This window comes from Grampus griseus, assembly GCF_964374135.1.
Source record: "Grampus griseus genome assembly, chromosome: 9".
NCBI lineage: Eukaryota > Metazoa > Chordata > Mammalia > Artiodactyla > Delphinidae > Grampus > Grampus griseus.
The window spans coordinates 40195948-40222318 of record NC_139003.1 but is presented as its reverse complement, the minus strand read 5'-3'; the positions used below and the strand labels follow the sequence as shown (position 1 = coordinate 40222318).

The 26371-nt window shown below is 43.1% G+C and overlaps 1 protein-coding gene across 1 annotated transcript in view; it reads right to left on the bottom strand.

The window, feature by feature from the left end:
• Window positions 1-26371, bottom strand: part of ELMO1 (engulfment and cell motility 1) — a 541972-nt gene that overhangs the window by 433767 nt on the left and 81834 nt on the right. Inside the window, exon 2 of the mRNA XM_082662078.1 lies at window positions 8894-9043. Coding sequence (XP_082518204.1) covers window positions 8894-8971 — 78 coding nt within the window. The 5' untranslated portion in view covers window positions 8972-9043. The remainder of the gene's footprint in view (window positions 1-8893; window positions 9044-26371) is intronic.

Here is a 26371-nt window from a genome sequence, read left to right as displayed (position 1 = left end):
CGTAAGCACCAGGACAGCCTGCCTCTCCCAGTGTCCAGCCCCAAAGAAACCTGGCTTTCAAGGCTCTGTCTCACTTCAGGTGGGCTCCTTCTGTAATAACCCAGACCACTCGCCGTATTTTCCCTAACTTATAAGGTAATACAATCTTGGCTTCCATACTACAGCATGTCCCTGGAAGTCACATTGTCAGTGGATGCAGCAGGCAAGCTGGCACTGGCATAGGCATCTCTTCAAACCACCATTAAACTGAGCCCTGAGAGATGGAGAGACTCAAAGAGAACTACCAAACACATGAAATAAGCCAGACAGAGAAAGACAAATACCATCTAGTATCACTTATATGTAGAATCTACAAAAAAAAAAAAAAATCAAACTCATAGAAACAGAAAGTAGAAAAGTAGTTGCCAGAGGCTGGAAGGTAGGGGAAATATGGAAAGGTTGGTCAAAGGATACAAACTTTCAGCTATAAGATGAACAAGGCCTGAGGATCTAATGTAAAACATGGTGACTGTAGTTGATAATACTATACTGTATGATTTTAAATTTGCTAAGAGAGTAAAACTCAATTGTTCTCACCATATGTCAATTATACCTCAATAAAGCTGAAATGAAATAAAAAAAGAACTACTGAACAGGTTTATGATTTAGTAGAAACTGTCTGGGTTTTAGTGTCACCCAGTGCTAGACTCACATCAGTAGCTTCCTAACTGTGTGATCTCAGGCAACTCACTGAGCCTCTGAACAATTATGAACTGGGAAGTATAAAGCCTGCCTTGCTGGACTGTAGGAAGGAGGTGAAATACTCTGTGCAGGGCACTTAACACAGTGCCTAGCACACAATATGTGCTGATTAGATGGTACATGCTATTATTACTACTACTACCACTGCTAGTGTTATGTACAGAATGAGTTAAACTCCTAGGTCAAGCACAAAAACTTCAATGTACTTTATGTATTGAGCTTTAAAAATGAGTGAGCTTTATGGGTAAATTAAATTTATATGTATTGAATTATATCTTAAATATATTACAGAAATAGGACAGCTGAGGGAAAACCGTGGGCAATCATTTTGTACATGCTTGCCTAAAAACACATGCATCTATGTTTCTTTGAGAAAAATAAAATCTGCAACCATGTACGAGAAGGAGTGCTATTGTAATTTTTTCTGTTTGGAGAATGGAGAATAACCAGTGTTTTATTCTTATCTTTACTACTCACAATTCAAGCCAAAAGTAGACCCACATAAATAGAGATCATTGTGATGGACCACAGGATACAAATGTAGTGTAAATCAGGCTAACCACCAAGAGCTTATAACAACATCTTATAATCTATTTATAATCCACATCTTATAATATACTTCAAAAGACATGGGCACATGTAAATAATATCAGGCACAGGTTATATTAACTGTAAATAAAATCTACAGGCAAAGAAAATGGTATAAGAAGGATGGAGAAACAACTACATTACATGATCAAAAAGGACTTGAGCAGAAAGAAGGCTCTCCGCAGTGCCAGCAAAGCCAGGATTTAGAGGAGCGGAGAGCGGAAGAGAGTGCAGGAGGAATCCAAGCAGGCTGGCTGTTAGAAAGAAACTACAAGACATGAAAAAAAAAAGGGCAAAAATGTGCAGGGACACACTCCTAAAGGGGCAGCTTCTACAAAGCAAGAGGGTACTTGAGAACTGCACGCAGCACCCGCAAATACCCTGAACCTGGGATACTGTAAAGGGAAATCGTGGCAGGACATGAAGGCAAGCTAAGGAATCTGACTCAAGTCTCAGGGATACTAGAAAGCTCGAGGATCATCCGCGACTTTTTCTTTTAATTGTGGTATACTTTCTTCGAACAAACTCTTTCCCCAAAGCATCTAAAAATGAAAAGAGGTCAATTGCAGCTGCTGTGGCAGGAGTGAGCGTGGAGAGCCTGGAAGCAAATGGCACACACCCCTCGCCCCTGAACCATTTGAGAAGGATCTGCAGAACTAAGACTGAAAAACGCGCATCTCCTCCCATCATCCTCTCTGGGCCTGAACTTGCAGCATAGCAGTCTGCCCAAGTGTTTGATGCACAAGTAAGAGAGATGATCAGGCCTCCTTGCCTGCCAAGATGGTCCATGCTGGCTTTTCTTGATTAGAGATGAGATCTATCTTGTTGTATGGAGAGGATGGAGTGTGTACACTTGGGGCCATAAATAACACATCTAATGAACCCCATTCTACATGAAATAACTTCCAAAAGTTGGTAACACCTATCAGACTTCAGGTTCACATATGAGCAGTTTTACCAACCATTTGCTTGTATTCTGTAGGCAACTGAAGGTTTATAGAGGGAAATAATGCATCCATTAAACAGAGAGATGAACTGATGACCAGTTAGTAGGACAAGCTGGTGACCAGAGCTGGTATTATTCAGAGAGAAGTTACACTTAAATCCATGAAAGAACATGGAATCTGAGCCAACGAGTGTCACTGGTGAACACGCAGACCAGAGGGCTAAGCACTGAGGTTGTGACTGATTTAGAAAGAAGGAGAAAGACACGGAACCATGCAGGAAATTCACAAAGACTAATCAGACAAGGAGGGAGAATCTCAGAACTGAAGCATAATGAAGGGAGGGGGGTAGTTTCAAGAAGATACGAACGAGCAGCTTTGCCGAGTGACACCAAGACAGAGTGAGGACCACTCGATTTAGCAAACGGGAGGGCATAGGTACCATCAAAGACAGCAACACCAGAGGGAGGGAAATTGTTATTCAACTAAGATCAAGTAGATGCCAAAGCAACATGGATGACATATACTGACAGCACTTAGGTCGGCTTGGAATGGAAAGACAGAAAATAAACTATACTCCAGCAAGAGAGTTACTAGGTCAAGAGGAAGATTTTCCAAGGTAGGTATAGAAGAGCTTCCTGTTGAAAGCAGAGGAGAAAAGAACAAATGAAGGGGATTTTGATGGGCAAAGCCTCAGGTAAGGGGAGAGGACAAGTCAAAACACAGGTGGAGCAAAACAGATGGGGGTTGGGACAGGCTGAATGCCTTAGGAAGAGAGTAGGGACACATCTTCCCTCCTCTGCTGGCAGTGGAAAAGCAAGACAGCATGACAGGAGACAAAAGCATCGAGTGGTCTTTGGAGGTGTGCAAACACATAGCAGAGAACTTCTGAGGCATGGATGGGAGCAGTGGCTTTCTGGCTTCAGTGTACTCGTAAAGAAAGGCATGTGGGGGAAGGACAGAGGCAGGAGAGACTGGAGGACCAAAGAGCATGTGCAAGGAACAGAGGGGCTGCTTCCCAGAATATTGGTGGGTGGCCAAGAGATGGGAGAAAATATTGTGGAGGAGTACTAGGGAGCCAGTGAATATTCCATAGCATGAATTGGCTGCATATCCAGTTAGCATGTTCCTTTATTACTAGCTGATGCCTCCCTCCCACTTGCCCTTTAATTTTTTCTCCTTCTAGACATTTACAAAGCTAGGCAGATAAAGAAGGAGAAAGGTGGGAAACTGTGCATGATGGAAGGGCAAGTAAAAACAAAAATCAGAGCATCTAATTTTCTAATTTCATGAGGACTTGCTTAAACTAGCAGCAATAATGCCTTTACTGAGTAATTACTCTGAGCTGGCAGTGTCCTGTATTCTTTTCATATATTTTCTTTAATCTTCACAATCATTAAAGAAGTGGGAAATTATTATCTCGACTTGACCAGGCCAAGATACCAAGGCTCATAGAGGCTAACTGGGTTCTTACAGAATGGGGGGCTCCAGGGCCCACACCCAGATTTAAATGTCCCAGAGCCCGTACTGTGTCTGTTAGGACACACTGCCTCTCAGCATTATGCCTCGTGTCAAAAGCGCTAGGGGGGGGCTTCCCTGGTGGCGCAGTGGTTGAGAGTCCGCCTGCCGATGCAGGGGACACGGGTTCGTGCCCCGGTCTGGGAAGACCCCACATGCCACGGAGCGGCTGGGCCCGTGAGCCATGGCCACTGAGCCTGCACGTCCAGAGCCTGTGCTCCGCAACGGGAGAGGCCACAACAGTGAGAAGCCCGTGTACCGCCAAAAAAAAAAAAAAGCGCTAGGGTTTTGACACTCTTGACTAAGAAATATGCTGTTCAAAAAATATTAGGTTAACAGGAAGAGTGGATGGGGAGCCTTTCTGGCTCTGTGTATCCAGACAATCATCACCTACAGCCTCAAGTGGCTCCTGAGGTTCAAAGCCAACAACAGACAGTGAAGGCAGGTGCAGAGGCTGCCGCCGTGAGCAAAAGAGCTAGCTGACAGCTCTTCCGAGAGCCTCATATGACAGCAAACTCCAGTTGTGAGAAGCTCCTCGGGGCTTTTCCTGTGGAGTGGAAACACAGAATTGTCTCCTCAAAATTCAGAAGGAAGGTAAACCAATCCACTCCAAGCTGACATCCCCTTGAACCTCATGGGCCCTGGCTGAGCAGAACTGATCCCCACTCAGGAAGCTCCCTCTCCTGGTCATTCATTAATTAAATATTTACTTCTTAAGGAAGGTTGTTCCCCAGGCACTAGAGAAACAGTATTCAAAAATGGAGTAACTCGGGCTCATGGCTGTTTCTCACGAGCCCCTGCATGATGCAGTGTGGGAGGCCCTGCTTCGGACTCACCTAATGCTCGTCACAAACCAGATTAAGGACCCATCCCTGGTCGGCAGAATCCCAGTCTCTGCAGCTGGGCTGGGGATGTGCATTTCTCACCAGCTCCCCGGGTGACTCTTGGGCACACACAAGGTTGAGGACCACTGGTTTAAGCTGATTGACAAGGACAACACAGTGTGACAAGTGGAGGGGTACTGGAGGTTTGGGGAGAAGATGGGGCAGCAATGCCTGAAATTCCTTTTAGTGAAATGGTAGCTAAGACCAAAGGAGCAAAGGTAATGTGCAATGGGAGAGAAACAGGTGGTGTGACCTTTATTGAACAAGGTAGAAGATTAGGAGAAAACCCCAGTAATAATCACTGCTCAAGTCTTCCTTGTTTGTGCAAATACATTTCCAATTCTTGTGCCAACTTCCAACTGGATCAAGAAACAGCACTTGGGGACCTCCCTGGTGGCCCAGTGGTAAAGAATCTGCCTTCCAATGCAAGGGACGCGGGTTTGATCCCTGGTCAGGGAACTAAGATCCCACGTGCTGCAAGGCAACTAAACCTGTGCGCCAGAACTACTGAGCTCACGTGCCTCAACTAGAGAGCGTGTGCGCCACAAACTACAGAGCCCATGTGCCCTGGAGCCTGTGCGCCACAACTACAGAGCCCACGCACTCTGGAACCCGTGTGCCACAACTAGAGGGAGAAAACCCACACGCCACAACTGAAGAGAAGCCCGCGCGCCACAATGAAAGATCCCACATGCCTCAACGAAGATCCTGCGTGCTGCAGCTAAGACCCAAAGCAGCCAAAAATAAATTAATTAAATAAATAAATAAATAATAAATAAATCTTAAAAAGAAAAAAGAAACAGCACCTGATACCAAAACTGCCACTCTCCAACTTCAGCGGCTGCAGGGCAAAAAGGGACTGGGTCTCTAACTCTTTGGGGAGGTCTCCCTATGGCATTAGCAGGAGCCCTACAATTTAGCCAACGGTTTAAAAGTTCAGTCTTCAAAGTACAGGAGGCCTGGGTTTCTGTCCTGGTCTCACTAACGAGGAAATCATCTAACTTCTATGAACCTCAATATTATCACGTATAAATGCAGAACCATCACCAAGAAGGAGACAAGGAAACTTCATGTGCCTCTTGATATGATGCCCTGAAGAGGACACAACTTCATCTCTCTTGCCTGTCTGCCAAAAATGCAAAACCTGAATCTAATTGGAAGGAAACATCGGAGAAACCCAAACGGAAGGACATTCCACAAAACAGCTGTCCTGTACTCTATAATACTATCAAGGTCACAAAAGATGAAGAAAGACTAAGGAACCATTCTAGATCCATGAAGACCAGAGAGACATGGCAATAAATGTAATACATGATCCTGGAGGGATGTCAGACTGTGAGGAAAATACCTATCAAGGACCTTATTGGGATACTTGATGAAATTTGAATATGGGCTTTGGGCTTTGAATTAGATGATAATGTTGAACTAATGTTCGATTTTCTGGTTTCTTTAAAGAGACTGTGGTTATGTAAGAGAATGATTTTGTTCTTAAGAAGGACACATTGAGTATTTAGGGGTAAACAGAGGTGATGCTCCTAAGTCACCCTCAAATGGTTCAAAAGGGGATAGGTATACTAGAGAGAGAAAAAACAATAAAGCAAATGAAGCAGAATATTAATAATTAGTGACTCTAGATAAAAGGTAGACAGGAATTCCTCTGTACTATTCTTGTCGTTTCTGCGTGTGAAATTGTACTGAAGTAAAGTTACTCTTCAAAACTATCAGGCCATGAAAAACAAGGGAAAGACTTAGAAATTGTCAAAGACTGAAGAAGACAAAGGGAACATGAAACATCACGATGCAGTTGGTATTCCTGCACTGGATCCTGTAACAGAAGGACAGTAGTGGAAAAATTGATGAAATCCTAATAAATTTTGTAGTTCGGTTACTAGTAATCTACCATAGTTTTGGCAAATGTACTGCAGTTATATTAAGATGTTAACATCAGGAGAAACTCAGTGAAAGGTATAAAAAACTCTCTATACAATCTTCGTAATTCGTCTATAAATTTAAACTTGTTCCAAAATAAAAAGAATATTTAAAAAAAAATTATTAAGACACACATACAGCAAAGGCCATCCCCAAAGGCAGGAACAAGATACTGACTCCACAGGCCCCTAAGAGTATGTATCAAGAGCTACTGTCTTAAAGAAGAGGTTTCCAAACACCCTGGGCCATGGCAGAAGCAAAAAGAAATAGTCTACCTAAACCACTGACTTAGAATCTCTGGGGCTGGGGCCCCAGAGAACATTTGAACAAGTGCCCCAGGTGGTTCTGATGTGGCCTTGGGCTTGGGTACCTGGTATCCAGCTCAGCATTTCTCAGACTTAACTACACAAGGAATCCCCTGGGGATCTTGTTAAAACGCACATCTGGGTCAGGAGGTCTGGGTAGGGTCTGAGACTCTGCATATCTACTGAGCTCTCAGGTGATGCTCAAGCAACGGGTCCTCAGCCCCACCTATGGAGAAGGCAAAGCAACAAGACAGAAGGGGCCTGGGTCCATGACACTGGAGCATCATGCCAGCCCGGGACTGCCATGTGGACTTGAGAGGCCAACTTCTATCTCTTTGAACCATTGTTCTCTTGGGTTGTAGACAAACCTAATTTTAACAACATTCAGACTTCACCAAGTAGTCCAGCCATATTTTAAAGTAACATTCAACACATATCCTCTCTCAAACAGCATGTGAAAAAAAGGTAAACAACTGTTGTCTGATACAAATGTATATAAAATTACTGGGCGGGCTTCTCTACTTTCATGGGTTGCTTCTGAAGTCAACAAAATCTGCCTCAGAGAACAGTTAAAATGACTATGACATGCTGGTCTGACGACACCTTTTTTGAAAACAAACCTAAAAATGTACCTTTCTTACATTCATGCTCAAACTCAACTAATTCTTATTTGACCTTTATAATTTATTCTAATGAATCCTTTGGGTCCACACAATGCCATGTAAATTTTGCAGTGGTCTTCAATCAGATAATAAAATCTGACCAGAAAAAATGTATAGATCATAAAATAGTATCAGAAAAGTATAGATCATAAAATAATATCAAGAACATAAAAAGTGGAGTTGCCATGGTACCCTAATTTCAAAAATGTAGAAAGCCATCTAGAATCCTATACTATATGCTTCATGAAACCCTTAAGCATACACTAGGCCTCAATTTTTTTTTTTACTTTAAATCGTTTACAATGACAAAAACCACCTTCCTGAGATAGCCTGTAATCAATAGTAAATGAGAGTTACATCATAAGACTGTCAGTACACAAACTAAACGATGCCTCCACAGGTAAAACCATTTTAAGAATCTTCTTGACATTTTTTCATTCACTAAAAATGTACTGAGTATTTATTACATACCAGACAATATACTAGACCCAGACTGCACTTTACTCTAATAATAAAATTACAGCCGGCTAGGATCCAAGACTCATTCCTCTACACTAATTTCATGATCAAACTATTTTTTTTTATACAGCAGGTTCTTACTAGTCATCCATTTCATACACATCAGTGTATACATGTCAATCCCAATCGCCCAATTCATCACACCACCACCACCACCACCACCCCCCGCCACTTCCCCCCCTTGGTGTCCATATGTTTGTTCTCTCCATCTGTGTCTCAATTTCTGCCCTGAAAACCAGTTCATCTGTACCATTTTTCTAGGTTCCACATATACGCGTTAATATACGATATTTGTTTTCCTCTTTCTGACTTACTTCACTCTGTATGACAGTCTCTAGATCCATCCACGCATGACCAAACTATTAATGTGACAAAGTAGCAACATACTTGTTGGCTGCTTATGCAAAAACCAAAGAGAAGAGTGATTCCAAAAATTAAGATTTGTGTTGTCTACGATAAAACAATCAGCACATAGTCATGAGTCTCTGCAAGGCAGGGCTGGGACGGCCTCCACTGTGTCAACTGCCCAGAGTCTAGTCCTCTTGTCCCTCCTGCCTCCCTCACAGCTTCAGACACAAACCCTGTATTGACACACTCCAAGTAGATGTTGGATGAGTATAAAAACCCCATCCATCGCCACTGCATGTGGTACAGAAATCAAACTACACTGCAACTATTATCGCACCAATTTTTCAACACAGCCAGAGAGAGAACAGGAGAAAAAAGAGCTATCTGAAGTCTGTGTAAATTCAGAATAGAAGGGAAACTAAAATAACCCCTAAACGACTGCCAGTATTACTAACCTGGTCGATTTCCATGAGCTTGGGGTAGGCACCCGGCCATTCTATGGCCACCTTGACGATGTCCGCAGGTGGTGGCATTGCAAATCCCCGCAATGTCCAAAGCCGGTGGAAGCGGGATCCTACAGTGTAGATGGCCGCACGTGTCTATACCTAATGAGGAATGACAAAAAGAGAAAGAGAAGTCGCTCAGTGCAGATGCAGGGCGAATTTTGTTTTATCACTTCCTGTTTTCACTGGTGGTTTTGGTACAAGAAACGGCTCTGGGTGCAGAAGACACAGGGTGCCAACTGCACCATTCACGGGTGGCTCCAGAGGACAGAAGGCAAAGGAGGGGACGGTGCCAATGCCCTGGAGTTGGAGATGAGGCCCCGGAGAGGCAACAGCCTCCCAAGGCCTCAGTGGGAAGCAAGGCGTCCCTTACTGCCTGCTTCTACTCTGAATGGTGCCCAGGGTCTGAATGAGCCTGGCTCACTCTGCCCAGAAGTACATGCAAACTCCGCGTGCTCAGCAGCCTTCGGAAGGACAGATTGTCCAGGAAGTCATGGCCAGGAAGCAGCATATCTTTAAAATGTTTTCTGTGTGTCACAAATAGAGCTCCTCTGCACTATAGCAACCAAGATATCATAAGGAAGGCGCAATGCCCCAAGGTTCACACACATGCACACACACTCGCTCCCCAAGGCCAGTTCACAAGATGAGAAGAAAAGTAATTGTAGCGCCTAGTACAGCATTCAGAACAGACCTTGAATTCTCACTGGAATGAATAGTGTTGCTTACACAAAGGAAGTAAGATTATCCTCTGCTGCCTCTCTCTCCCAGACTCACTCGTTTCTTTTAGGATAACTTTTTTAACTTAATATTTTGGGGGGCTTCCCTGGTGGCTCAGTGGTTAAGAATCCGCCTGCCAATGCAGGGGACACGGGTTCGAGCCCTAGTCCGGGAAGATCCCACATGCCGCGGAGCAACTAAGCCCGTGCTCCACAACTACTGAGACTGCGCTCTAGAGCCCGAGCTCACTGCAACTAGAGAAAGCCTGCGTGCAGCAACAAAGACCCAACGCAGTCAAAAGTAAATAAATAAAATAAATAAATTAAAACAAAATAATAAATAAATAAATAAAAACAATATTTTTGAACAGGTAAAACACTCAGGTGATTCAAAACTTGAACGTGTGTGCATGTGTGTGTGTGCATGTAAAGACAGTGTAGAAACTCCCTCCTGAAATGATACATCCACCCAATATTCACTTCCATCCCCACCCCTCCAGCTAGCCACTGTTACCAGTTTTTTATGTATTGCTCCAGAACTTCTTCAGGTATATAAGTCAAATGCAAAAGCATATTATATTTCCCACTTTCTTTACATAAAAGGCAGCATTCTATACCCTGGTTTTTTTTCATTTCATGTATCTTCTAAATCCTTCTATATTAATACAAATTTTGTGTCCTGGTTCCTTCTACAGCTGCATAGTTGTTCTTTGTATCTTTTTTTTTAATATTTTATTTGATTTCTTTTTTTATGTTTATCAGCCTTTTATTTTTTTTTTTACATCTTTACTGGAGTATAATTGCTTTACAATGTTATGTTAGTTTCTGTTTACAACAAAGTGAATCAGTTATATGTATATCCCCATATCCCCTCCCTCTTAAGCCTCCCTCCCACCCTCCCTATCCCACTCCTCTAGGTCATCACAAAGCATCAAGCTGATCTCCCTGTGCTATGAAGCAACTTCCCAGTATCTTATCTGAAGAACCAGTCCCCTGCCGTGGGCCACTGGGTGATCTCTCACCTTTGGCTGTTATAAACAAGCCTCTGGTGAAAAATCTTATGCATACATCATTTTGCTCATGTGCAAGTATATTTTTACAGTAGATTCACAGAAGCAAAATTGTGGGTCAAAGAGCATAGGCAGTTTTAGATTTTGATAGCCATCTCCAAGTATATCTCCATAGTGAGAGTTGCACCAATCTATATTCCCTTTAGCAATGGATGAGGCTTGCCTCTTTACACACAGACTCACCAACAGATTGAACTTTTGCACACCTGATGCATTGGAAAAAAATGTATCTCAACATACTTTCCTTTTATTTTTATTTATTTATTTATTTTTGCCTGCGTTGGGTCTACATTGCTGCGTGCGGGCTTTCTCTAGTTGCAGCGAGCCGGGGCTACTCTTCGTTACGGTGCGCGGGTTTCTCATTGTGGTGGCTTCTCTTGCTGCGGAGCATGGGCTCTAGGCGCGCGGGCTTCAGTAGCCGCGGCACGCAGGCTCAGTAGTTGTGGCGCGCGGGCTTAGTTGCTCCACAGCATGTGGGATCTTCCCAGACCAGGGCTCAAACCTGTGTCCCCCGCATTGGCAGGCAGATTCTTAACCACTGCACCACCAGGGAAGTCCTCAATGTACTTTCAATGTCTATTTCTCTTATTGTGAGAGAGGTTGAATATAAAGATGCAAAGTTCCATGTCTACTTTTCTGTGAACTGTCCAAATACTTGGCCTTTTTTCTACTGGGTTCTTAGCCTTTTTCCAGAAATTGATCTCTGTATGAAGATGCTAATCAAACATGTGCCTTTGGTTCTTTATCAAACCAGAGTGGACCTTGTCAGTTACTATCCCCCGAGCTCAGTGGCCATTGGGCGTGACTAAGATGACAGAGATAGCAGAGTTAATAATGGCAGCCTAATGGCAGTTAGTCATAACAACACCAGCAGTTATATGAATAACTAACTTCACCAGAGCTGACAAGTAAAGGAAATGACGCAAAACAGAACCGCTGTCCCTTTGGCCAAGGATGATGAAGACAGCCTGGTGTGACGATAATGAGTGCTAACCAGCAGAGGCAAATCTTCAAAGCAGTGGTTCAACAGCTCGTTCAACAAATAATTACTGAGCCCTACTCTGTACCAGCCCTGTTCTCAGTGCTGGGGATACAGCAGCAAACCTACACGTTAGGTGGCGTCAAGGGACATGGACAGAAATGAATCAGGGAAGGAGAATCTGAAGCATGTGAGTATATCTCTGTGGGAGGGGCAGGACTGCAGTCTTAAATAGGGAAACCAGGGAAAGCATCAGTGAGACACAGCATCTGAGTAAAGACCTATGAGAAGTGAGGCAGTGAGCCATGTGGACATCTGGAGGAATCATGTCACAGGCCAAGGGAACACGTCGACTGAAAAAAAAATGCACAACCTAAAAGTTGAGAGTTATGTTTTATTGATTGGACATTCTTAGGACTTCAAGCCCTGAGGCAGCATCTTAAATAACCCTGAGCAAACTGCTCTGAAGAGGAAGGGGGGAGCCAGGATATATAGGAGTTTTTGCAACAACACCAGGAAGTCAGAACAAAGATTACTGTTAATAAAAGAAAACTAGATACCTCAAGTTAAAGAATTTAATGCTTTTCTATGCATGGGAAGATGCAAGAGTCTGGGCTCACTGAAATCATTCCTTTGATATGCACCTCAGCTATCTGGGGCCAGTAGTGTTTCCTCATCCAGAGTTTCCTCAAGCTGCACCATAGGGGTTGGCTGCAGTCTGATGACTGCTAGATGGCAAGCGTTCTTTGTTTCCTTCCTGAGTGCCCTCAGGGCTCACAATCAGGGTGGCTGTCATGTGGTAGCTAGATTCTTTGTTTACCAATATGGTAGGCAATATTCTATTTCTCAAACAGCAAGAGCAAAGGCCCTGAGGCAGAAGCATGCCTTGTATGTTCCAGAAACAGGTGAGTGGCCAAAGCCAAGCAAGTAAGAGCTAGAGTAATAAGAGAATGAGTTCCAGCAGCTGTTGGATCATAACTTGGTAGGTTCATTGACCGTACTCTTGTCCCCCCTAGACACTCCTACCCTAACTCTTGGTCGTGACTTCTAAAGAAGGAAGTCCATGTCCATGCACACCTATTCAGAATATAAATTGGTACAACTTTCCAGAGGTACTTTTGGCAGACTGTACCAAAAGCCTTAAAATTCTGTGTTCCCTTTGAGTGATTTTACTTTTCTAGGATGCTTCCTCAAGAAATAATTATTAACTTAACCATAACAATGCCAATTGCTGTTTTGGTTGTAATTCCCCAAACTTGACAACAATTTAATATTCAACAACAGGGACTTGCTCCATAAATTATGGATCTCCTAGGTACAAATACAAGCAGACAATCTGCACTGGGACAGACTTCTTCATAGTCTCTACACTCTTTTAATTCACTTGAGAATTCCAAGGACAGTGTATTTTATCTGTACCAAGTCACTGCAATTCAAGATCTAGATTCAATTACACTTCCTAGAGTAAGAGTTAAGAAAACAGGTTCTAATGTGAAAACAGACTCAGTATAAATATCAGGTAACACTATTCAAAACAAAGAACACATAATCTTGGTGGTTAAGAGAGTAGATAATAGAAATAAAAATGCATTTTGAGCGCCTTCCTCCCAACTCTACACAAAATAGTCTAGAATTACACTGAAAGAGGTCATCTGGCCTTCCAGGAATCAAAGGCCGAGCGTGCTTTTTTTCCTTTTTAACTGATATTTATTTCTCAAAGACTCTTCAGACAAAACCTGTTGAACAGGTGAGAATAGAATAATGCAGTTCTCCCTGTGTCTCTGTGGAGAACAACATTAGAGCAGTGTATAAAGCAGCCATTGAGAGCAAAGAGGCGAGGGTTCATCCCTTGGGAACTCACTTAACCAGCCAAATTAGACCTCATCAGTTTTCCCCACGTTAACAAATGGCACAGACAGGGTGCAGCCAGGCTCCCATGGGTAGAGTCAGGTGCACAAGTGCAGAATGAATAATCTGAACCACATCGTTATCCTCAGAAGTCCACATTTTATCCTCTTGAATTTATATTTCCAGGAGGGAACAGTTAGCTCTGAGGCTTCTATATATCGTCACTGTTGCTACTGATGTAATTCAGAAGAGAAAGTTTGTAGCTCAGGTTTTCTTGCCCTTGGCACTGTTAGCGTTTGGGGCCATAGTCCTTTGCTGTGGGGCTGTCCTGTACATTGTAAGATGGTTCGCAGCATCCCTGGCCTCTACCTACTAGAGGTCAATACTCCTCTTTAGCTGTGACAGTCAGAAATGTCTCCAGACATTGCCAAAAGTCCTCTGCGAGCCAAAATCACCCTCCAGTTAAGTTGTGAGCTACCAAGTTCTCTGGGCAGATTACTAATGATCAGGGAAACCCATGCCTGAACTTCACATAAGACAAACAGTCTCATCAGATTCTCCAAGAAACATCAACACGCAGGCCCAGGGCTTGGTCAGGCGTAACTGACATGGAAATGCATTTCTAAATTTCAGTCAACAAACGCAATCTCCTAGAGTCTTTGCTTCCCCAGGCACAGCACTCAGGGCACTTGAGTCTTCTGTTCAACCTCCCCCTACCACACCTGGAGCACTCTCATGGCAGGGTGCACATCCTGAACACAGTTACATCACCAGGGCACACAAGCATCTCATTCATGGTGTCGGCTGCATGCATACTTTCCATGACGGACATCTCATCAGAGCTACTGGCGATAAAACCAAGTCTAGTCCAATTTGCCCAGTAAATATAAGCTGCATGAATTTGTGTAATAAACTCCTTGATATAATAATTCTTGTGCAAGCTAAAATTTAAGAATCACTAAAGGGAAGTGTAGGCTAGACCTTCCAACCACTCTGCCTTGTGGTTCTCCCTACCTAGGGAATGAGTGGAGAATTCTACAATGTTCCTGCTTCACTGCTGATCGGTTTACTTTATTCCAGTACCAAGATTCTACAACCTTAATATGCATGTCAAAGAGATTGTTTATAGTTGAGTGAATTAAATGAAAAAAAGGAGTCACTTCTCACTTGGTAGTTAGTTACCAAAATCTGCATGTCAGATGTGACTCTATAACCCCTGAGCAAGTTGAAATTGTCTTTATCATTCTGCTGAATGTCTCCTTCTTATCTTTGGGTCATGTCTCCAAGACAATGGAAAAAAACCACTCTTGATTCCCATCTAGAAATCTGTCTGTTGCTACACATTGTTCTAAGCCCAAAGTGCTACGTGTCTGTGTTGGAAACTCATCTCACTAAAGTCTCTTAAAGATCTGTTACATCTCTCCCTGTTTTTCCAGGCAGCTTGATTAGGTCTTGGAGTTCATAAAATTCCCAAATACCTCACACATTTTTTTCTGCTGAATTTTCCATATAGTTTTAGCTTTGGGTCCCTGAATGGCTTTAAACCCTTTTATCTTATTTCTAGACTTTCTGTTACACCAGCAAACCCTATTAAGAGAATAAAAAGTTAAGCCTATGAGGATGTTCTATAGGATCTGTGTAGTGGGAAAACTAGCACGATTGCCCTGGTGAACTGTGTGCCGCCACAAACTGAAAGAGCCTGACAGATGGATCAGTAGAGGCCAAAAGGCAGATCAATGGGAAAGAAACACCAAACAGCTGGAGAAACGATTTGCTTCAACTCCTCTGTCCCTTTTCTCCATAGGCAAGCTGTCCTCTGCCCCACTGGCCATCATTATCCACTTATGACAGATAATAGGTTTATAATGATTATGGGAATGAATAGTGGGGAGGGAGAACTAGTCCCATATTTTAAATGTTAAGTGGTCCTTGATAGAAAAAGAAATAGACAATGTTTTCCCTTGGCATTCGAGTTACATACAAAGGAAAAGGACCTCTGAAAGTGGAACTGAAAGCAGCCTTTCTCTCTGTACTATGTAGAGGAGGGGGGGAAAAAGAAATCAAACAAACAAAAAAAAACCTTTCCTCAATCCTCTTAGGTTCAGTAGCTGAGGTATGGAAATTAAACTAACAAAACAAAGATTAACAGGAGAAAAAAAGTTTATTTATTCATGCAATGCCTATACATGCAGAAGAACTCAGAGATGAGTAACTCAAAGAGATGGTTAAAAGTTGGAGCTCACAAACCATCTTAACAAGGGGTGATAAAGTGTGGAGAAAAGGCTAGACAAAGGACGAGGGGGTTAGGGCTTCTTGGGTGGGGGTGGGGTGGAAATGTATGTTATGGAAAGGTAACTTGGAAATATATGGTAAGAAAGGGTTGTTTAGTAAGGTTTGTTATGCCATCTCAAGTCCTCTCAGGTGACAAGAGTTGTCTCTGGAATAGTCCTCTTTCTAGTTTGGGAGAGAAGGACATTTTTACAAATGGAAATTCATGCCCTGCTTTTAAGTAGAAAGAAGAAGGGCAGAGAGCTCCTTCTGAATATACTGTTTCTTAATTGCTTTCAGCTCAAAAATAATCCTTAATGCAAAGTGGAATATTTTGAGGTGGCATCTTCCAATCTCCTTTGACGACCCTGTCTGCCTTGAGCTCTCTAGTTTTCTCTTTTGAGGACACTGCCCTGCACCATACACTGTGCCTCAGGAAGGCACACTGGAAACACATCTGCATAAAAGTTTTGTTCCCCTCTTCTGTGTACAACATTCTTTTTATTCCAAATAGACTTATAGTATCTCAACACCCTAACTGTCTACGTAGAAGATACAGGAAATAGGAGCTGTCAGCTGGACATTACTTGGGATGTTGTGATCATTCAGGCTTGCTGAACTCTGCCTTTGTTTCCCTTCCCAAACATATATCAGGGAGGGACAGACACTCCTCTTTACCAGTCACATAGGTAAGCAATGACTGCCATAGGTAGTGGGCGTGTGCCCCCTGCACTGGAGGGTCCGCATGGAGCGATAAATGGTGGGGCTGCCATCTCAGATTCTCCATCTGAGTTAGGGAAATGATGGCCGACGAAAGTAAAGAGAATTGAACCAAATGCAGAAACCCAATATTTCATTTTATGGATATGCTGTGCACAAAAGCCTCATGTGGTAATCTCACTATTAACGCGGCCCATTTACTTGCCAGGTGGGGAAATGTGAAATTAGATACTCTTGGCTTACTATATGCTGCAAACTTGCAGAGAACAGTGCTTTCACAGCATCTTGAATTCTCATCATGGAGGCTATGGGACAGTTGGCAGAAAGGGGCAGGCACGAGCTGGGGGCAGGCACGAGCTGAGAGCAGGCACTGAATTGGGCACTTGAAATACACACTTTCTCACTTATTCTTCACCTCAGCCCCCAGCGACAGCTGGCACTATCTGAAGTAAATGAATGAAGATGCTCAATCTCAGCAGTTTGAATAACTTCCTCCAAATATTTACATATTCTCAAGACGAGGGAGGCCTCTCTATCGTGATACCTATTGTGGGTTATTGTATGTCCCCCTCCAAATTCACATGTTGAAGTCTCAACTCCTAGTACCGAAGAATGTGACTGTATTTGGAGATTGGGCCTTGAAAGAGGTAATTAAATTAAGATGAGGTCATTAGGGCAGCCCTAATTTCATCTGACTAGTGTCCTTATATGGAGAAGAAATTTGGTCCCAGGTACAAAGGGATGACCATTTGAGGACACAGGGAGAAGAGAGCCAGCTACAGGCCAAGAAGGGAGACCTCACTTTGCCAACCCTGCCAACACCGTGATCTCAGACTTTCCGCCCCCAGAACTGTGAGGCAATAAATCTGTGTTGCTTAAGCCACTCGGTCTGCAGTACTTTGTCATGGCAGCCCTAGCAAACTCACGACACCAAAAACACAAAACATAAGAGGCTGATTGTTTAACACAAAGATGCTTAGAATCTTCTGCATTCCAAAAAGCACCATAAAAATGTAAAGACAAATAACAATCTGAGAAAATACTTGCAACAACTATGACCCAACCTGGCATAAATATCATTAATAATATAAATTTACAAGAAAAAAATACTTGTACAACCTAAAGGAAAAAAAAACAGACAAAGCAATTCACACAAGAGGAAATATATGATCAATAAATACCTAAAAACTTCATACTTAATAGTAATAAGAGAAACTCAAATTAAAATACAAAAATACCTTTGTTGAATATCATATCGGTAAAAAAGAAACAAACACTTATTGATTGGTGACACAGCAGGCAAAATAATATTCTCATATATCGTTACCATCAAGGAAAAAAAGATAAAAGCAAAAGCCCTTTGAAAATAAGAAATTTATTTTTAATCCATAAAATTGAGTAATAAATTTGGCTGTTATAATTTCAGTTCTGATGAAACCACTAAAGCAGCATTTCTTAAGCACTGCACTAATGAAACTTTGGACCAGATCCATCCTGGAGACTGCAGGGCGTTTAGCAGCATCCCTGGACTCTATCCATCAGAGGCCAGTAGTACCTCCCAGTCGTGACAATCAGAATGTCTCCAGACATTGCCCAATGTCCCCTGGGGGACAAAATCACCCATGGTTGAGAACCAGGTCACTCAGGTGACTGATTCTAATCTTGCTTTTTAAAAAAAATTTTTATAGAGACCAACTTTACAAAGTGGATATTAATAGTCATACATATAACATTTTAACTACAGAAAAGGGAGCTGAGATATAGAGCAAGGATCAATTGAAGAAAACCAACAGGAAAGGGAATTTGACATAAAACATGAATACCTTGATACCACTTGAGGATAATTTGGAACATTTTACTCCAGCGTTATTTCCTTCACACACAGCTCTAGCAAGCTCTTGTAGCTTCAGTTTCTGTCTGTCTAGTGGTCTAGTGAGCTTTTCCATCTCTTTTCTTCAGGTAGCAGGCCCTGTCCCACCGGCTACTAACCAAGAACAGGCATGTGGCAGTCCTGGCCAATGACAGCACCCATCTCCCTGGCAACAGTGATTGGTCCATGGGACAGACATGGTCCAAGCAAATCGATTTCTGGGGATTGATTTATGAGGCCTTGGAAGGAGAGAGTTCTCTCTTTCTGCAGGGTTTGTTAAGCTGAAGCTGTCCGCAGCCATATTCCCTCCAGATAGGGAAGGGCCATCTGCTATAGGAAGGACTGAGGCAAAGAGAAGCAAAGACAAGTAGAGAGGAGAGACAGGAGGGAAGAAAAGCGGCCTCGTTGAGTTTCTGTCTCCTACACGTTTCCTTCCGATCTCTGATCTATCCTAATCTCCTTCCTAGATTTATGAACTCTTAAATTCCCTGTTATGTTAAGTGAGTTTGAGTTAGGTTTCCACCACCTGTAATTGAAAACCTCCTAACTAACAAATCAACGCTACCATAACATTTTACTACCCTGAGTTAGAATCCTGCCATTCCCTTAGAGATGACTGGCACACAAAACACACTGAAGTGACACAATCTAACCTCGCAGCCTAGAGGGAATGATACTGTGCTCCCCAATTCTAGAGCTCTGATACCTGTACATGCATATTCCTGATGGAGCCCTCGGTGCCTAGGAGCTGCCTTTGCTCTGTTGGACTGCTAACAGCAGTCATGCCTGCAATTCAGGAATTAGTCTTAGTCTAGCATTTCCCACACAGCACTATTTCTTTGAGATATTAATTAATTTAATGCAAAAAAAAAGTCAAAGCTCGTGTAAAACACTGAATGGATAATAGCTAATAATAACAACTATTTCACGGACTACATACTTTTCATAACAACCTTATGAAATAGGTACCATTTACTAAACCATTTTACAGACGAGGAAACTGAGATGCAGAGACATTTAAGTAAGTTGCCCAAAGTCTCACAGCCACCTATGGAGCCCAGCCAGAACTCAATCCACATTGGTCTGATTCCATAGCCCATGGTTTTAATCACTATACCATATTTTGAAAACGGTTTATTTACTAAAGGACTGATCGGGCCTTTAATGTAATGTAGGTGTACTCTGAAATCTTCATATGCAATATACAATGTTTCCCAAATGTATCTGTCCAGAAAACTCTTTTATCTTTTTCCTAGAGCATCCAGTGACACCGGTTTCTCATGGGACACACTTTGAGAAGTGATGCTTTCAGTCCATTTGCCTCCTTTGTCTCTCAGGAAAAATGAATTGTTGAATAGTCTTGGCCAGAAATATAGTGGAAAGTGGCAGAGAAAACTCTCTCCTTTAGTCCCGTATTGAATTATCATCACCTGCGTCTACGGGATTGTCTCCAGGAAAGCAGCCCAGTTCTTTGAGTAACTCTTTCCAATTCACACAGGAATTCAACTAACCACAGCTTCTACTGTGCAAACCGTCAGAAGATAAATAACAAAAAAAGAGAAGATTTGTAATTGTGATAGCTAGAATCTGAACATCTCGCTTCTTGCTTTAAATCTCTGGAAGGTGATTCAGGGCACATAAACCCTTCTGGCTCCAGCCTGCCTCTGAGTGCCACAACTCCAGTACACCCTTCCCCACCAAACTGTATCCCTGCGTCCTACCCCCACAGACACAGGCAAAGACTGTAAGTCAGACATGATGACAAATAGGTTTTCCCTTAAGATCATCGATACAGTGCTTTTGCAGTGGCTGATAGGAGCACTACTTAAAGAAGGCAAGCCCCAGACTGGCCAGGTCAGGATCGCTCTCCGAGTGCACCATGATCTACTGAACGCAGAGGGACAGCACCGAGTAAAATATTGGCTATCTCTCTCCTCATCAAACTGCTGGCCATTTCCTGGGCTTGCCAAATTCTTGTGGCTCCTGCCTCTGTTCATAATGTTCCCTCTGCGTTCCAGAACGTCTCTTCCTCTCCCTTTGTGTTGGCTTCAAAAATTCCCAACTAGACTTCAAAGCCAATTTCATGTGCCCGCTCCTCTGAGAGATCTCCCTGACCCCAGAGCCTCCAAGGCTAGAAGTAACTGCCGCAACATCTGTCTTCTTAGGTGCTTACAATGCACCAACCAGAGCACCTTTCTACACCTTATGCTATTAGTTTATGAGTTCCCCAAGGGCAGGGGTCATATATCTTACTCATCTCTGTACCTCTGTTCCTGACCAGATGGCATGGCAAACAGCTGCTCAATAAATATTTTTCAGACAAGTGAATAAATAAACAAATGAATCACTCTTTCCTTAAAAGCAAATTCAGAGATTTTTTTTTTTGATATGAGAGATTACTCAAGCCAATGATGCATTTTTAAAATCCAGAATTCCTTGCACAGAAAACCTTTAGGAGCTTCTTCAAGCAGCACCTAGTCATTTGTCCACTGGACAGAAAAAGAAATGGAGATGCTCACAGGTGAGAGCAGGGCTGATTCCAGATTCATCTTCCTCCCAGAGAAATTCTGTCAAAAACAAGATGAGATCAGAGCCGCTGATTCTCATCCCTTCAACTCTGAGCTCTCTCTCTCACACTTAGGGAATCAGCATCTCAAATGGAAAGTTCATTATTTTCAAACTAATGTACACACTTCCTCCCTTGTTCTGGTTTTTGGATATTTGCTTTTCAAATTCCTTTTCGGCTGTTGTAATGCCAGTGACTGCTCCCCTCCCCCCGCCCCCAGCATCTCTCCCAGCTACCCTCCTCCGGCAATCCCTGTCACTCGGTGATGTGTGCTGACATTCCCCAGTGGGGCAGGCAAAGCTCAGCCTTAGTTCCCTATCTCAGAACCCAGACTCGAGGCCACAGGAAACGCTGGAGCACTTCCACCATCCTGTGAGCCAAACACTCAAAGTTTCCAAACCTGCTGATCAAAAAACAATACGCAAAACCTCTCTCCTTCCCTCTCCAGCCACAGCAGAGCCCTAAAGGCCACCCTAGGAAATTCGATTGCATCAGATTAGCAGTGAGGGCCTTCTGCAGAAGGCGGGTGCTGGGCTGTGCTTCCACAGGCTTCCACCTGACAACTCAGCACAGAATTAGTCATACTGAACGGCAGTGCCTGACGCAGTGCCGCATGCCCCACGCACACAGGATGGCAATAGCCTCTGCCTTTTTCTCCCTCCTCTGGCGTTTTAGGTTTTATTCTTCAGATGAGCACAGGCATGTGAGTGAGTGTTGTCAGACGTCTGCCTGGGTTAATCCTGGCTCTCCATGTCCACAGCTCTGTGGCTCTGGACGAGTTACATAACATGGCTCACCCTCAACGTCCTCATCTGTAAAACTGGGGCAACAGTAGAACCTTTCTCATAGGATTGCAGTGAAGACTAAACACGTAAAGCAACGAGAACAGGGTCTGCTGTGGCATTATGATGACTATTAATTTACCAGGCATGCGGTACCTGGATGAATAAACTGGGTGATGCTGTCTGTTGTCTCCTATAGTGAAACACACGCAGGTCCCAATGCACGGCAATTTTTTTTCCCTTAAGCACCAGAATAGAGGTGGACAAACTGTTCTGAGGGTCGAGAGGGAATGATAACTCAGCCTGAACCTCCATGGAGGTTTTAGAGATTTGAACTTTTTTTTTTTTATGGGTTTTAAAGGATGAGCAAAAGTTTCTAGGTAAGTGACCAGGTTGGGAGGAGTTGGAAGAGGAAGGTTAGGGTTAAGATTCTGGAAGGATTAACCTGCACTGCAAAGGCAGGAAGTCACAGAGAACCGCCTGAGAAGATAACCTGCTGAAACAGAAGAGACCCATTTTCTCTCCTGACCAAAGGCCTAGGTCTCCCAGGAAGGTTCTCTGAGTATAGGGAGGTGACCGGGACTCGGCTTCTTCTAGACCTTTTCTCCACAAGGAGAAGTGGTTGAGGTCTTCAGTCATGAGGCAGTTAATAGTCCCCAAACAAGGACCAAAGGGGTGCTCTCTGCACAGCAGGGGGGTTTGCCCCAGTTACTGCACAGCCTCCCCAGCTGTGTGTCCTAGCAGCTATGCAGAAGCTGAGGTTTCAGTGGGGATAAAGGCACAGTGGCCAATGATTACACAGCTCCTCTTGTGGCTCTAAACAGAAGAACCTCAAAACGTTTCTTAGGAAAGATTTTGTTAGAAAACATGAATTTCCACCATTTTCAGGGTTTTAGGTAGTTTATTCCTCTGGTTACCAGGCACAAACCCACACACCCCAGCAACACGAACAGAAACAAAAGCCTGTAGGTTTTTTGCTATCTCTTTCACCTTAGGAGGTGCTATCAAAACTCCCTGGATTGTAGGAGAGAAGTCTCTTCCTTCTGGTTTTTATCTGGGTTCCCTCACAAGTTTGCTGCAATTTATCTTAAGATAAAATACTATCAGAGGACGTGCTAGCAGCAAGGACAGGTGGCCACACTTTGAAGAGTGCTTCACACAAACACCAAGATAACAGTGGATCCAGGGGGTCAGTGTCCCTTGTGGATGGGGGAACAAAAGGATTGCTCTTCCACACATATATATATACGAATCCAGAAACTCCTCACCATGTTTATTTAAAAATCAAACCCATGGGGGCTTCCCTGGTGGCGCAGTGGTTAAGAATCCACCTGTCAATGCAGGGGACCCGGGTTCGAGCCCTGGTCCAGGAAGATCCCACATGCCGAGAAGCAACTAAACCCGTGCACCGCAACTACTGAGGGTGTGCTCTAGAGCCCACGAGCCACAACTGCTGAAACCCACGCGCCTGGAACCCGTGCTCCGCAACAAGAGAAGCCACCACAATGGGAAGCCCGCGCACCACAACAAAGAATGGCCTCTGCTCGCAGCAACTGGAGAAAAGCCTGCACGCAGCAACGAAGACCCAACGCAGACAAAAATAAAAATAAATGAATTTAAAAAAATAAAATAAAACCAGGGTACACACTGGGGGAAAGGTGGCCTGCAGTTCTATTCTGAAAGCCAGTATTACTGATTATACCTTGAGGTTGTTGATATCCAGAAGATCACATTCTGGATGGATTTTTTTAAAAATGCTTTTCCCCTTCACTTTTCACTGGGCAGAGCTTCCCTACAATCTGTCTGCACGCCCTGGGAAGCGGTGAGATTAAAAACTGATAAGAGGAAGATAGAAGGATTCCAACTCAGTGCGGCAGTTTGCGAACTGAGTACCTTTTAACATTTATGTTGGTTAATTAACAGCATGCTGATGATTTAAGATTCTTTTTAGTTAGCAGATGCAAACTATTATATATAGAATGGGTAAACAACAAGGTTCTACTGTATAGCACAGAGAACTATACCTAATGTCTTGTGATAAACCATAATGGAAAAGAATATAAAAAAGGAATGTATACATATGTATAACTGAATCACTTTGCTGTACAACAGAACTAACACAACATTGTAAATCAACTATATGTCAATTAAAAGAATTTTAAAGATTCTTTTTATCTGTACTCAGTTCTAGCAAACTTCAGACTCAACCTGCTAATATCTGTTTTGATAAGGACTCAGTCATACAAAAAGCAAACCAACAAACCGATAATAATAAAAACAACCCTGCACACACACACAAAACCTAGCTAGATTAGTGAAGGAGATTGTGAAGAAAATTAGAAAGAACTGCCCTGCATCTTATGTTCCTACTGTAATATACTTTGCCTTGCCTAGAAAAAAGGTCAGATATTATAAATCTTTGTGGAACACTTGAGTTCTGCTGACAGGTCTGGTAGTGGGGTCAGATTCTAGGGCCTAATTACCTGAAGCATGAATTTAATAAATGAGGTCAAGGAAAATCAGATTCCACTTGACACCTAAGAATCTTACTTTCTTCAGCTTTGCAAATCACAGCCAACGGCTCCAAACTTTATAGAGGCAAGATGGCATAAGAAAGAGGACGGGTTCTAGAGTCAGACATATCTGGATTTGAATGCAAAAGTGGGTGATGTTTTAAGTCAGGGCACAAGATAAGTAGCTTTGCATTCTGCCTCAGCCTATCGGAGAGCAGACTGGAATGGGGCAAGGATGGACTGGTAAGGCTTGGTAAGACTGATGGCAATGGCTTGGGCTGGGGTGGTGGCCTTGTAGATGGAGAAGGTGAAGGATTTATGAGCTGTTTTTAGAAATAAAAATCAACAGAAATTGATGATAAACTGAATCTAGGGGAAGAGGGAGAAGCTGGAGTCCAGGGTGAGCCAGGATTCTGACTTACACAACAGAATAGATGGTGATGCCATTACTGAGATAGGAATACTCCAAAAGGAAGACGCATCCCAGCCAATTTCTGACCACTACCGAGTAGACTCACCTGGATGACCCAGTAGTAAAGTCCAAGCCTCTAGTACAAGAGACACCCCTCCTCCTCTTCTCTGTAAACCTAATCTGCTTTACGGCAGATTACCTCTAAAACTCATGGCCACTTCCTTCTTACTAAGTTGAGAGGCAGCAGAGTATAGCAGTTATGGCCACAGATTGGACTCAGATTGCTTGTATTCTAATCCTAGTTTCACTGCCTCCTAGCCTGAGGCCTTGGGAAAATTGCTCTCTGTGCCTCAGTTTACTCAACTCTAAAATGGAGAAAAACACAGTAACTATCTCACAGCTTTCTTGAGATGAGTAATAAGATGATGATGGTAATAGCTAATGTTTACATAACTTATTATGTGCCAGGTACCCTACTGAACAGTTCACGTATTTTAACTCATTCAGTCTACCCATCAGCCCTGTGACATAGGTGCCATTATTATCCCCATTCTAAAAATGAAGAAATGCAGTTACTGAGGAAACCAGCCACTTACTTGGCTCGTTAGCAATCTATTCAGTCCAAAGTCTGTGCTCAGACCATTATATTCAACTTCCTCTGACTTTTAACACACACAAAGTGCTTAGAACAGGGCCTGGCACAAACTGAGAACCGGCCGCCATTAGCCCTATGAATCAGCAAATCTAGGCTTTTACAACCAATATGGTTCACAAGAAAGAAAGCATTAAACGCTTTTTCCATCGTGGATCCCTACGGCACCTTCCCGTCTCATACTTACATAATATTGACGGTGACTTCCTGAACTTGCTCCGACTTTGACCCCGTGGACAGGAATCATACAGCCTGAGTTTTTCAGGCTTATCACAGACATACCTCTTGATGCTGTGACAGAACCTGCAACTTGAAAGGCACTTTGAGACACAGCTCTGCAGGAAAAGTACCCCCTGACTGCGATCATAACTTCCGGTGAGTTTAGACAGGGATCTTTTCACGACCTCTATCTTTCTACCTTTTCTCCTAATGGATAAACTTTGTGTGAGTTTATCCCTCTCTCCTCCAGAGAAAGAACAGAGGGATTCTTTTATAAACAGGTAAAATGATTTTATTTCCACTAACAAGGAATAATCTTAATTGACACCTAGCTCTGTCAGAGTACAGCCTCAGAACAAGTACTCAGAACTGAAATAATGACTTTTTGGTAGCAGGCCTCAGCATTTAATGAGCTTATTATGGCAAAGAACCTAAATAGCAAATCAATTTACTCAGGCACAAGAGAGTTCACTGGGGAGTTACACAGCTTAAAATGAAAGTTTATGAAATTCCGCTGAGATTTTTTTTAAAAAATAAGGTAGACATTTCAAACATCTACTTTAAAAACTTCCAGGCAAAAGTTAATTCAGGGACTTCCCTGGTGGCTCTGTGGTTAAAACCCTGCACTCCCAATGCAGGGGGCCTGGCTTCAATCCCTGGTCAGGGAACTAGATCCCACACGCATGCCTCAACTAAGAGTTCACATGCCACAACTAAGGAACCGGCGAGCCACAACTAAGGAGCCCTCCTGCTGCAACTAAGACCCAGCACAACCAAATAAATAAATATTTTTTAAAAAATTAATTCAGCCA